This window comes from Hoplias malabaricus, chromosome X2, assembly GCF_029633855.1.
Source record: "Hoplias malabaricus isolate fHopMal1 chromosome X2, fHopMal1.hap1, whole genome shotgun sequence".
NCBI lineage: Eukaryota > Metazoa > Chordata > Actinopteri > Characiformes > Erythrinidae > Hoplias > Hoplias malabaricus.
In genome coordinates, this window is record NC_089819.1 from 16620183 (window position 1) to 16635391 (window position 15209).

The following is a 15209-nucleotide window of genomic DNA, read 5'->3' on the forward strand; positions in this document are numbered from 1 at the left end:
AATAATAGAGAACACGAAGAAAACACAATCTTTACAAATGTCAGCGACGTGCTGAAAGCCAGTGCAGCGACAGCGTTTGTTGATGGTGTGGGGGGGCAGCGTAGCAGGAGGAAGAGAAGACGCCTAGGCTTTCTTCAATGTTTAATTTTCAAATAGGATTAAGCAGAATGACATTTAGCTGAAGGTTAGCGGGCCCGCTCGCACTGCCATTGTCTCAGCTGATATTGATATTCAGCTGGCGGTCCGGAGCTTGTCAGTGGGACAAACACGCTTGATGAATGAGAAGGCCGGCAACAGGAAAGTGTTAAGTGCAAATTTGAAATGGTGGAGGTGCTGAAGAGCAGGCGGGGGTTCCAACATGACAAAACACTTGGCTAAGAACTGTATCTGTGATATGTGATATGCATAAAACTCCTAGAAGCTGTATTTACTGCATCTGACACCAGTCTCGTTTTGCAGAAAGAAAAACCAAAAAAAAACATTATTTTGTCTTTTATTGGCATTGAAACCCGACAATACAGAATGTAAATCACATGGAAATGTAATTCATTATGTAACAAGATAATTAAGTATGCATTTACTTTTCAACTTTAAAGGTTAAAAGGTTCATCTATTTATGCAAGGGGACGTAATTGATATATATTAATTTAGTAGTGAATGAAAATGTCCTAATGGTCATTCAAAATGTGGAGTAAATGAATGTAAAACTCCACTTGGGCTGTCTATGATAAGAAGGCACTAAGTGGAAAGTGGGGCTGCAGTCTTCAGTGGAATAAAATAGAAGATGAATTTGTAGCCTTCAGTCTTTTTAATGTTTCCTGACAAATACACAGTGTCAGCCCAGCAATTTCACTGGCTTTTCTGTCTTAATAAGCCCGCTCTGATGTGCCCTTTCATTCTTATCGCCCTGCTCATTTTTCATGCATTAATTCCATTCTCGCTGACTCTGCTTTTTTTCTGCATAAAGAGCAAGCTACATGCATTAGGACTCATATATTTACTGAACGTACTACACAATCTGCCAGAAATCTACACAAATGACAGCATCCAGAGGCTTTTGGGCGCAGACGTCACAGGTTGGCCGATGTCCTGCGACCGTGAACTTTCACGAAGCGAAATGTACACAGCATAAAGCTGCATAGTCAAACAGCCACTGCCAGGCCTACATGTAATATCAACACACGTACTATAAACACAGCTGTTCCTGTTGCGTTTTACAGTGATAGGTCGGATTTTACATTCAGGCCTTGCACCCCAAAGTCATCCAATCTCCAAGCCATCTATCTTCGCAGTAGGATCCGAGCCACCGACTGTCTGCGAGGTCAAGCTTGAAGAGCAGACGAGGAAACGTTCCCCAGCAGAACTCCAAACCGTGCCCATCCTTTTAAACCCTTCCCCATTCCAGCCGAGTTTAAAGCAACATTTCTCCCTGAAACTGAAACTGCAAGGTAAAGAATAAATAACACTTATCGTGTTGAAAACTGCACATTTATCTCAAACTGGACCATGCTTCTAAACTGTAACAGCTTTCTTTCATCATGTTTCATCAAACATGGTTTGTCTAAACGACAATTGTGTGGAAGTGAAAATAAGCACAAACAATATTTTGATCAAACTATCACTTCTATTACTTTAAGGTTCATGCTACATACCGAGTCCCCAATAAGGACCGAGGAGGGATGAACAAGAGAGTTCATTATAGTAACTGTCAGCCAGCGGAGTGGTTTTCTTCAGCACTTCGTGTTTCGTAGAAAGCTGAGTGCCAGCGGCCGGTCGCAGACAGGTACCCGTGTTTGTTTAAACCCGCGCCTGTCAAACAAAGAGGGATGTGGTGCTCGGCGTCGGGCCACAAAAGAGGCAGGCCGACAAGTTCCGCTAATCAGAGACTTTGCACATGCTTAGCACTTCAAGGATCCATCATAAAGCAAAGCTAAATATTTAAAGTGCTAAACTTTCCGAAAAGGTCAGGGCTTTCCATGCGTGCCACAACAGGGAGAAAGAGAGGGATCAGTCTGGGCCTTCTGGAGCTCTGCCCTTGCCCTGAGATGGGAGAAAGCAAGCTCATTTCATGCTCACAGCTTCTGCCCTTTGGAACATATAGGAGTACAACATACAGCCCGGACACAAGAAAAGGTCACATGGATACAAGCCCACAAAGACAACAGCTGGAACCAGTGCCTTCCGAATCATCAGATTCACCTTCTCATAGAAACAACATGAGAAAAAATACACATGTGGAATTACACAGTCATCTAAAGAATTCAGGAGGGAAATGCCACCAATATTTCAAAATTCATCACATTGGTTGGTGTGTAATTTGATGTTGTATATTACAATGCCTGAGACAACTGCTGTGAGATAATCATCTATTTTACTATTAAATAGATGTTTTAATAAATTCATAGTGGAGAGGTACATGTTAAACTACTTTACTTCACCACAACTTCAATATTATGTAACGCTTTAATCTTAAGGCTTTAAATACACCGTTCACTATGAGTTATATAGCAACGGCAAGTATTTAAGCTATCAAAGTCTGCCTCTTCTGAGTTTAAGGGGCTAACTCCCTAAGTGAAAAACAGAAAAACTAACGCCAGCTACATTACAAGTGCAGCAACTTCTGTACATTAGCTACAGAATATCTACAGATCGCCCACAGCGAGTTAGCGTCCTCCATCAGTGAGCGTCCCTCGTCCCCTGCCGCTCTCCCTCCCTTAGCTGCGGGCTTGATCATCCATCATCTCCCCGTCAGCCCTCTTTCCCCTCCCTCCACTCTGAACCTCCTCTCTCTATCACACACACACACTCACATACCAAAAAAAAAAAAAAAAAAAAAGCTGCTGCAGCGCCTCTACTGGCATGACCGTCCTAACCACCGCACCATCACCACAGTCGCTGATCAAAGAAGCTCCACACACCACACAGGCCTTCCAGTGCCTGGCTTTGAAACAGACCCTTGCCTTCACGCCACAGCTTTTTGTCCCCAATCCCCTCCAGCGCTGATGAGCCCCGGCACATCACACGGCATCTCAGACACAAAGCATCCAGCCCGCCATCTGCGGACCTCGGCTCTAATGCTGCCGTTTGCAGTAGGATGAAATGTGTGTGAGATTCAGGTGGAAGCTAAGTGCACCTGAAAGGTTACAGGATGTCTCCTTTTGATCTGCTGATGTTCACTTCAAGGGGCGAAAAAGTTTCAAGAAAGTACACGGAGCCAATTCTGAAACTTTGACTGAATACAAAATCCAGTGCACATTAAAAGCCAGATTTACACTTTGTTTCACACCGTGTCTTCATTAATAGAGTAGCTTATTGTCACTGTCATATACAATATGAAAACTTTACAGCAGTAGGGAAAGAACGGCATGTTTACAGAGGTTTAGAGATAAATGAATAGCTTTTTGGGCGGCACAGTGGCGCAACAGGTGGAGTTGCGGTCACACAGCTCCAGGGACATGTGGTTATGGGTTCGAGCCCCCAAAAAAACACACTTGCGTAGATGAGGTGTGTGTGTGAGATTGAATGTGTGAGTGTGTGTTGCCCTGCAAAGGACTAGGTGTGTTTTTGCCTTTCAGTTAGGCTCCGGACTCACCGCGACCCTGAGCTGGATAAGCAGTTACAGACAGTAAATGAATGAATAGCATTATAGAGATCAATATTACAGCTCAAATGTACACAATATAGTTAAAATTGTTTGAGCTTGTTGGACTCATTCTGAAACCAAGAGAATAACACCAAGATATTACAGGCTCTGGTCTTCTCAGTACGCCATGTTATACTTGCATCCAAATCTTTTGGCCTTGGACGTGACATTTGTACACAACAAGCGAGCTCTGCCTTCTTCTGGAGCAAAGCACCTGATTGTCATGGTAACATTAAATAAATGAGAGTGGTTTTGAAAAAAAAAAAACAGGCTGCTGAAAGTCCCTGTACTTTTGTGAAGAGGCCGAGTGACACTGATCATGCAGCACTCGTCCTCTGACTGCAGCGCTCATTCAAATGCACCCAGTTCTTAACCTCCGCTGCAGTTTGTCAAATAAAGCAGCACGGGGCTGTGTTTGCCCTTGACTCTGTCTCATGTCAAGAGTGCACTATCTTCGTGTGGATGACACCTCTCACAGAAATAGCAGCTCCTGGGCTGCTACCCTGGACCCCATCTCTTCAGCTAAATCATTAGCCCTCTTAGCCACAGAGCTGCTAGCACAGACTCGCTGACAAGCGAGCAGCACTGTCTCTCAAACTGAAGCTGAGAACTGAATTGTAAATCACACATGATCACTGATGCTGATACTATAATGTGTGTGAATCAATACTGTTAAAAAATAGAAGAAAAAAACAGAAAACTATTAACCAGACCATACTGGAATCTGATGCGAGTCCAGAAGTTCCAACTTTCTAAACGTTTTTGAGAAGGTTTACTGTTTTAGGAGGTTAGGAGTGTTGCCCATGGACTCTTATAGGGGACAGGGAATCAAACCCTATTCTTCCACGTGGAGGCCAATGTTTAGGGTTAGAGTTAGGGTCCCAGGGTCTCTCTCTCTCATATTTCTCTCTAACAAGAGTTTTTTAAGGTGTTTTTGTGAGGTGTGCTAATCTCAATAATAGAGATAAACTCATAACAGACATTAAATTGAATGAGATTCTAGGATCTTTTCTCTTAAATTCTCTCTCTCTCTCTCTCTCTCTCTCTCTCTCTCTCTCTCTCTCTCTCTCACACACACACACACACACACACACACAAACACACACACATAACAAGCAGGAGCAGCAGACACCTGCTGATGGCTCCAGTGAGCCTCCAGGTCCCAGGGATCAAGCAGCTCCGCAGAGGCAATCCGTCTTCTCTGACAGCACTAGGCTGCTGCACCCACAGAGCGCTATGACAGCCCTTATTTTACCACGAAGACACTGCCCCACCATACACACTGCAACACATACACACACAGACAGACACACACACACACACAAACAATCCTTACCGCCCCCAACACAACCCCTGCCTCCACAAGCCACGGCCTTATAAATGAATGAACAAAGCTTTGCACTTATAAACACGTACACACAAACACACACTAACGCACACATATGCACACACACACGCATACACACACACACACAGATTCCCACTGCTCCCAACAGAATACAGCAACAAAAAGAGATTCATCCTGATTTCACCTAGATATGCCTCTAAGATGTAAGCTATCATTTATTCAGCAGCCTCCCTTTGTAAATGATGCATATTTTAAGAGTGATTCACAAAGACACAAACACACACACACACACACACACACGAAAATGATGGTCACAAATGATGCCAGCCTTGCTCCAAACAAACATGTTGATACTGCAAAAACTTTTCCCAATGCTCTTTCCTTATTGTCCCCTGTTTTATCTGAAGAGTATTCCACTTGGTTTTTGACCATGCTTCACACACAGTACCCCTCACTGGGCTAAGCAAAGCAAGGCTACAGCTAAAATGATTAGCTCAGAATGAGGCATGGTCAGTTTAACCATTATCATATTTCCATTTTTATACAAATAGTTTTGAAATCCAGAAAGATGATTAAGAACAGAAAACGATATACTTTTGACACTCCATTCTCATATTCATACACTTTTGGAATTTACAAGTATTCTTCTCAGAGTTCTTTTGGATAAGTTTGTATTTAATGCAGTAAATAGTTATTAGAAGCATAGATACATGCATTGCACAAGTATTTAATGAGCATCTTTGCTCAGGCGAAAAGGAGATGATGACGATGATGAAGATAATGTTGATGATGACACATATAACACTAAGATTTTAATACCATTATTATTTTCATTGAATTGACAAATAGAAGCTTGTACTAGACAGTACATATTTTCACTACAGGCTTCCTTTAATGGGCACAAGTATTATTGCCATAGTGTCACTAATGGCATCCTTCATATTACTCAGTACTGGACCAAAAAAAGGTAACACTTCACATGCCTATTGCCCTGTGGCCCGGCAGCAGCAGTGGTCACAATAATGATGTGATTAGTTAATAGTCGCTGTGTTTGGCCGTTAGGTGGTGTGACCTGTTTACTCTGCCAGGGTATTGATCTCTCTGCTCCTTCCCAGCCTCTCTGCAGGAGTGAGGGTGAAATCTGAGCAGAGAGCCAGGCTTTCAACTTGCCAAGTGTTGGCGGGGGGGGGGGGGGGGGGGGGTGTGCCTGGCAAAATCTGATCACAATGCATTGTTCTTAACATTTCAAACAACTAATTTTCCCCTGCACTAATGGAACTTTTGGGAGGCTTGGAAGATAAATAAGTCAACCCGGTTACCTCATTTAATATCAAATGCTACAGAATTATGGCTGCGTGTGTTTTCAAACACTTTGCATAATTTATTGTCATGCTTGCCCCTAATCCATAGATGCATATCCGAGGGCTTTTTTCCCCCCGTCTCTTATAATGAAATTATAATGCTCTGCCACTACACCAGGCATGAAACAGATAAGGAACAAGTGTGGAAACCTTTTATATTGCTGTTCACCTTGTAGGGATTTGCTTCCATGTGGGAGCTATTGTCAAGCTTTTTTTGAACAGACAAATGCCAGTCGAGAATAGATTGAGTCTGAGAGATCAGAAAGAGGGCTGTACCTATAATATATTAATTGTCTTTGCCTGCCAAGCTCATTTTCCAGTGAGAATCGTTTAATAACGATAGAAGTAACCCCAACTGTATATTTTTGATGGCATCCACAACGTGCTCTGCCATTCACACTTAAGATGACATTTTTATCAATGTTTTATTACCTTCTAGTCAAATATTTGATTGTTAATTTAGTTTGAAATGCACAGTTAAAAACCGCCGCTTTGACTTGGAACAAATAAGTAACCTTAAGTCCACTACACAGCTAATGATAGATGAACTAAACCAAAATCGTTATGCTACGTCCTGTCAACTTTTAAATTTGAAGTCCAATACGTTCCAGTATGTTAAAACTCATTAGCCAACGAGCAAATCTGATACAGTAATAACAGGAGGTAGTGGCAACGGTTAGACCATAAACAGTAAAAGGGCTACAGTAACTATGACAGGAATGAGATTAACACATCCACTTAAACTGATCTTGAATTAACAAGACTTAAAGCATTGCTGACCCCTGCCATTGAGCTCATGTGTGAAAGCCCTGGGGTAGAGGCTAGTAATGAGCGAATATATGACCACGGTTTAATACCATTCCTAAGGGGGTCAGAATCCCAGCACTGTAGCCTCATAATTACTAAAACCTCACAGAGGAGGCAGCGCTCAAATCAGTCTAATTGGGCTGCTAAGAAAATGAGGCCACCACTTAGATGTTCTCCCCCATTCATACTTCTTTCTTTTTATTTCTCTATTTAGCTCTGGGTTGTCTTCGGACATCAAGAAGTCAAAAGTGATTTAAGGTTATTACATTTGGTACATAACAGCAGCCAACTGGGTATTAATTAGCCGTTATTAAGCCATTTCTTTGTGCTGATAGACCCAGCGGGTGGGAATTTAAGCTAACATTAGTTAGTTAGTAACAGGCCAGTTATTTAGTATCTAATCCCTTTTAACGCACAATCTACACTTTGATACAGCTTTGAAACACATCAAGTAGCCCTTCATGTAGGTACATCATAGCAATGAGTCTCTGGCTAAAGACTGAGGAATGCAGTTGGAGTAAAACACTCATTAGAAACAGTTAAAGATATGATTTAAGATTTAAATTTTATCTTCAGCCAAAGGGGAAAAAAAATTATTATATTATATAATGTTTATTATATTGATAATGTATTATGTTTAATTTAAGGACATATATAAGGTTTAATTGGCCATTGGCTTGCATCAGTGATTACATTTTGTTTTTTTATAGGGGCTACAAATCCCCATCATTTAAAGAATGACATGTAAATGTTGTAATTCATTACGGGAATACATAGATTGGACTACCAGCCATATTTAACATTTAATTCCTTCTTCAAGTTTTTGTCTTCCAAAAATAATTCCACACAAGTTCCATACAAGAGCTCAAACTGTGTGAAATTCCGGTGTGTGTTCATTTTGCTTTTCGGCACTGAGTGCTGATGAATGGGCCAGATGGTGTGCGCATACCTAAGCAGCTACCTGCTCCTCATGCTTGGGAAATGGATGGGAAGTGAGCACATACTTGCATCTGCTTTGTGGGATTTTCTAATGCAGGAACATCAATGGAAAGCAGACAGGGAATGACAAGGAAATGTCCCCCTGCTCTCAATCTCACAAGTGCTCAATACCAGGGATTCAACTGGAATATTAGCAAGCTTTGTTTGGACTGGTTTACAACCTGCTCTTCCATTTAGTCTGCTTTAAGAATGAATGGCTTTGTATTTGATGTCTGTAATGAGTTTTAAGATGTGCCCATTTTCCCAAATTCCTGCAGATTACACCAGAACCTACAGCAAGGACTCAGCTGACCGCAAAAGGGAATTCCTTTAAACCCATATGAATAAAGGCCAACATATAGTTGTACTATTTCGTGGCTATACACAAATATGGATGTCCTCCATAGGGTGTCTGGCTTGAACAATCATATTCTAAAACCAGCACTGCATTACCATGCGCCTCTGATGTGGGTTCCCCTAAGGAAAGTATTACAGTGACACTAGCGAGCCCTCCAAATGTCAAAGCAATACTAATCTGGATATGCTCCATGAAGGCGCGCCACAAACTTCCTGCTTTGTAGCTGATAATAAAATGCGGAGGAATGGCCGTGGGGGCTGATTTAAAGCGCGGCCCTATGTTTTTGTGTTAAGGTCTTTGATTTCACCCACTTTCTGCTCTAATTTGATTTGCTTCAATCTGAATGGAGGAGATGGGGAAGCCACCTGAGGCATGGGATTAGCCAGACACAACACTATTGTTTTTCTCTCGGCTGCACCTATTCAGCTCTAATGCTGTGCATTATGAAGCATGAGGTTATGCGTATAGATATGCAATATGTCTGTCATATCTCAGTAACAGGGCAATGTGTGATCTGAGGGTATGATATGTTGATAAAGGCTGAGGAAGGGAAATATTTGTAAGGCACTGTGTGTCCCTCCCTCTCCCTTTCTCTCACTCTCTGATCAATGCTGGTAGCAGGGTGATTTGTCAGGCAGCCAGTGTTGATTAATCTGTTTGGTGGAGCCCGTATACTCGGGCATCAGCACTGTCAGCTGGCCAGTGAAGTAACAGGGGGCTCTCTGGGCTGAGGGGACACCACCCAGGTGGCTACACTGGGGCTAAATGATCTGTGAAGAAGTTTCAAACACACACACACACACACACACACAGAGCACGTCCCCCATGATTTGTCACAGACTATCAACACGCAATAAGTTATGGCCTCTCCGCCCTGTTTCTAAGCCTGTCTTCAAATCCACAGATTCTTCCTGAATATACGTGGATGGAAAAATGTGGCATGTTCTCCACGGATCTGAGACACACTGTCTAAAACTAACTATGCTATTCACAATATAGAAATCATCTGTCAACATATTAATTTATCTTATTTTATTAGATAAGAGCTCATACTACAGTAGACTGAAATATTACTATAAATTAAGACACCAGGCATTTTCACATTGTTGAAAGCAATTGTGTCATAATGCTTTCTTTGGATGATATAAAGAGCTGTTGCATATCTTAGGAAATTTTGAATGGTTGGTGGGTTTTTTTTTTTGTGTGATGCGTGAGAGTCTAGATCATTGTTCAAATTCACACCTACAGGTTTTGTCCACAATAATATAATAATTTAAATAAATAATAAATAAAGCAGATTTAATACATGTAAATGAATTTAGGAAATAATTAAAGCATAATATATTTTTAATCATTTCTAGTCAATTATATGACTGGAGATTTCATTACCACGTCTGAAAAAAGCATTCATCCATTTATTCATTCATTGTCTGTAACCACTGGATAAGGAACCTGCCCGGAATCACTAGGTGCAAGACAGGAGCCCTGCATTATTTGATCATAAACAGCTTCTGCAGGTATTCCTAATCATTAAATAGTCTAACACACACACACACTAGAGTCTACACTTTAAATCATATCTAAACAAGCTTTGAGAGCATCAGATGATCGGCAGGGAATGCAAAGTGAGGACGAGTTCGGCGTTGGATCCTGTGATTAAGATCAGACCTGCTTAGAGTAGTATAGTCCTTTTAAGCAGCTAGGAGCTAATTACTGCAGTGATATACATCTCTGCCTTCACCCTGCCAATTAAGGGAAATTACTGGGCAGTACATGGTCCACCTGCACCATGTACTGCCCATACAATTAATGTGCCTTGCCCAATTAACATGCATGTTTTTATCCCTAATTGCAGTCATTTGTGAGTAATTACATCCCAAAACAAAGCAAGGTAGTGTAGTTGACAGCTGTAGCCAAAATGACACCACAAAGAAGCAAAATGTCCAGAAAATAAAAACGCATAATCACATACATTAGCACCAAGTCCATAAAGAGCTATACACCAATCTATACATCAATCTTGGATGCTAGATTTCAGCAGGTGCCAGTTCTAGCTATTCAATACCAATTGTCATTAGTTATATTCAATCCAGCCCATGTTACAATGCTAAAGCACTGGTAACAAACATGTCATGTACGTACACCATCAAATGAGTGCATTAAGAGGGGCCTCAGAAGGCTCGCTAAAGCTGTAAATCTATTGAGGGCCCAACAATGTCGCGTTTACTCCAATCTCATCTGTTTAGCATAATTACCCACACCACCCAGGTAATAAAAGCTTGAGAGGCTGTTAATCCTCACACCTTGTCCTGGGGAATTTTAGCAATGCCTTTCAGCATCTTAAATTTACCTAGAACTAAAGGAATGATGGAAAAGGTGTATGCACACGTGCTAATGCAAGTCTACTCTACTAGTACTCACTTGGGTAAGTGTTTTAGAATGGGTATAGGGGTGTGGAAAAAAAAGTGAGAGAAAACAAGTGAGAGAGTGAATGTATCTATTAACAGCCTCATTCAAAAACTGCTTTGGATTTCTCAACATTGGAGAAGGGACATGTTCCTGCAGTTCCTCAATTAGTCCACCTTGATATACTTTTTCAAAAATAAATGTATTCCTGCCATTGCCTGTAATTCTCATAGGAGTCAATATTGTATTGAATTAGAAACAGTCACCACTTGCTAAGCTGATGACTGATTTTCTTTTTGAGCTATAAAACTGAAACACATACAAGTTCACTGGAGTTTACAGATTAATAGCTCTTAATATAATGTCTCAGGACATTTGGACAGTACTATATGTTTGCTATTAAATGAAACGTCAAGCTTGGTTAAAGCTCCAGCTGTCCCTCTGTCAGTCACTCATTACCCCGCCCATATCTCCACAGGTGAGGCAGCCCAGCAGAACATATGAACTTTCCTCAGTTCCAGCACACTGCCTGCTAAAGGCATCCTCATTCATGTGGCTTCACTCTCACTCTGGTCGTGTTGTAAGGGACACGGCTGAGCTGGAGCCAGCTCAAGGCTGCCGGCACGCTCCAAGTAGTCTGAAAGAAAGAAAGCCGTGGAGTGAAAAGAAAGAGAAAGCTGAAGTGATTAATGCCAATGCCCAAACTCTTCTCACCCTCATCCTAGTGTAAATCCCCATGCCTTTAAAACTTAATCCAAACATGCCATCAAATGGGCAGGATGAGCACATTGTTCTTTTCATGACAGGACACCTGCTGATAAATGAAAGTATGGAAAGTGCAATATATCAGAACAGTGGAGCCCATATTCTGACTGATGTTGTTGTTATTTTAGCACCCCCTGTTTTAGTCACGGAGACACAGTGATGAAAAGGAGACTCCCAGGAACAGATGTACTTAGGAGGACCATGGAGGACCCCGCTCTGACCCACCACAGTGTGGTGGGAGTGTTTCTTCCATCGTCTTCAGTAAACTTACACATTTTGATTTTGGCCTGAACTAGTTTGCGTGATTAGCTTTAGTCTTAGTAAACCGAACAATAATTTCAGGCACGCTGCAATCACACAGTGCTGCCTCATCAACTCACATTTAACGCTCTACCTACTCATGCACATTCTTCCTGTTCTCAGTTTCCATGCATCTTAGAGAAGACAAAACGTCTCTAGCTTACAGATATACAAACACTACAGACCATACAAGGCATCTGTGTCTTCTAACGCTCTGTTTCAGCAATACTGACTCAACACAGAATAAAAAGAGCTGTTCTGTGGCTCAGTAGAAGCTCCACAACAGATGGCAACAGTAGAAGCACGCAACTCTAATCTCAGTCATGCTCAAATCTTTGTATTTCTAATCTCTGTTTAATATGGCATACCAAGAGCTGAACTTAAATAAACAGAACCTCCTTCCAGAAAAAGCAGAAAGGCTGACAAGCCACAGAGCGACAGAAAAAAAAAGAAAAAATCCCTTTCACACACTTCAGCAGTTTACCTGACGCTTCAAGAAGTTGAAGATGCCAATGTCTGTCGAGAACAGCTGAATTGCAAAAAAATGTATCAACTTTCAATGACGGCTGCTTATTCTATTCATAGGATTATTCTGACATAAGAATTTGGCTTGAAGGAGCTTTTACACCTGGCAAATTAATTTAATATCTTATCAACACAGTGCTTTAAACCTATAGTACATGAATAAACAACCTCTGTGCAAGAAATAATGGTGGATTTCCCCCCTTTTCTTTCATTTATCTGGTAAACACATTTATCAAGAAGGCATTCTAAGAGTTTATTTGGGTATTTCAAGTTGCTCCAGCTGACTGACACACAGAAGGTTTGATAAGTGCTCACAACCAAAATACATTTCGCTTCATTTGCAAATGCTGTCAGCAAATATCGCTCTCTTTTATGAACAAACACCTTAATAGATATTTAGCTTTTCCACAGTGTTAGTCATTTTGTAGGGATTATAGCACTTGACTGGCATGACTGTATAACTCTGTACATTCTCCTTTTAACCAGCCTTCGAGAGGCATCTTCTACCTCTTCAAAGCTTCGCAGAAGCTGCAGCTGTTCTGTCAGCATGCAAAGAAGCGCCATTGTGAAAGAGAGACAGAAAAAGAAGGGAATTTTGTGATAGTGTGGAACGCAGAGCTTTGTGGCTTTACTGTAGAGGCTTTCTGTCCCGTGGCCCACGCCTCAGCCATGAAAAAGCTCCACCACTGAAGTCCGCCTTTCATCCAGCATAAAAGCCACACAATTGACTGAGTTAGCAAGCGCCTTCTCTAGTCGTCTAGCAGAACTATGCAGCATCCGAGGGCCAGAAGAGCTCCTAAACAAAACAACTTGGTCCTATTTGTCCACATCAATTGACTGCAGACCACGGCCTAGAGTCGTGCAGCATTTTCCGCCAAATACTGTAATCCCAATCCACAACTGAACGAAGCCTTGAATTCAGCATTCATGCAGTTTGAGAAGTTCATTTTGTCTGAATGCTGGTAGATAAACTGTCTGAATGGCAGCAGTGTATTTTACAGGTGAACCAAGAACTATCATGCTGTAAATTTCAGTCCATAAGAGAAAGTGCAGTGTAGTCGGTGTACAATGGGACATTTACTGTGGTTTTCTCAGAAATGTTGAGTTTGGGAAAACTGTACAGAATTCCAGCTTTGAGTTTGAGTTTATATCTCATGGTCCTTTTTATAAGTAGGCCTCCCACATCACTGTGTATAGTTTCTTCCTTCAAGCACATGAGAGCTAGGAAACGCTCTAGGGACAGTACTAGATGTGACATTTGCTCTTTGAATCTATTAAGGAAACATGAACCAAAATTTTAAAATGCAATTTTCCTCCTTATTGTGACTTATTTCTAATTGAAACAATTTTAAAGACAGACTATGAGCAACACAAGTGTTTATAAGTGGATATGTGGTGGAGTGGGTGATGTGAGAATGATATTAGTGGTTAACATTTATATAATTAAAACCCAGATGGCAATTCACAAAAGGCCCGCCCCAAAAAAATCATTTTAATGGAAACAAAACATTGGTTCTTTCAAATGACACATGATATGATAAACTGTGCTTAATATGATCAGGAATATTTAATGTTGTATTTTGTTTAAAGATGAAATAAGTGCTGATGTATTTACGGTAAGCCACAATGAGGCTGAAAAATCAGTCATAAAGGTACTAGAAGTAGCAAAAGCTATGTTTTGGTGCACTTGCAATTGTGTGTAATGGGTTAATATATAAAAAGTGACACTCAGAATGCAGGCATACAAATATTATTCAGTAGAGAGGTGATTACACCAGAATATCTCTGAGGATGCACTACATGCAAAACATCAAGCCCAATTAATCGAATGACCAGCTTAGAATATTTAGATAAAATTCTGGAACAAAGTCTTGTAGAAACAAACTGCGTGTAATGATCACAATCTGTGTAACACAGTGCCATGGGAGTGTTATAGATGATGTTATTTTAATGTATGTAAACTACATAGATGTAATGTCTCAGCTCAGCTAAACAGACTAACACATAATAACAGAAGTAATACATAGCTTTTCAGTGTCAAAATATAAACTGATTAAGTCAAATGCCCAACCTGAAATCAGCAAAGTGAAATTGTAGCAGAACGCATTAGAGAGCATCAGATTGGCTGGAAAAAATTAGGGAAGATATTCAATGTTCACTGCTTTTCATTTTACAATTAGCAGGAAAAATCAATACGATTGATATGAGGGAAAGAGGTACAGTTCTCTGTATATCATCAGTTAAGCGATTAGCAAAATGCTCTGTGTATGTATGTGTTTGTGTGGGTCTGTGTGCTGTACATACTATATGTGTGACTAGGTCTACAGTGGCTGGCCATTGGGAAATCAAGCAGCACTTTGTCATGCATTCTTAAAGGCGTGACAAAGTGTCCCAGGAGACGGAGCCTGATTGGTCTGCCAGGCTGTCGGGCCGTCGCCTGAGTGACAAGCAGCAAAATGAGGGACAGGAGGAGGATGAGTGTCATCTGAGGGTGTGCCCTACTCATGTCATCTCAGCACCAAATTTTCAGAGAGAGACATAAATTGATATAAACTATCGAGGAAATCCATATACGGCCATGGGAAAACTCGTATCTGTAAAAATATTAGCTGAAGCAAAAAATACACACACACACACACACACAAAATTCATCTATTGGCAACTAAGCAATCATTTTACTGATAACTGAACTCACTGAAAACTGAAATCACTTATTAA

The 15209-nt window shown here is 41.0% G+C and overlaps 1 protein-coding gene across 2 annotated transcripts in view; it reads right to left on the minus strand.

Moving 5' to 3' along the window:
- Window positions 1–15209, minus strand: part of LOC136677480 (uncharacterized protein KIAA0825-like) — a 121743-nt gene that overhangs the window by 3032 nt on the left and 103502 nt on the right. Inside the window, exon 20 of one of the 2 annotated variants that reach the window (XM_066655037.1) lies at window positions 1235–1441. The exons of the other annotated variant lie outside the window; for it this stretch is intronic. Coding sequence (XP_066511134.1) covers window positions 1261–1441 — 181 coding nt within the window. The 3' untranslated portion in view covers window positions 1235–1260. Of the gene's footprint in view, window positions 1–1234; window positions 1442–15209 lie in introns of those variants that run through there. 2 annotated transcript variants of the gene reach the window in all.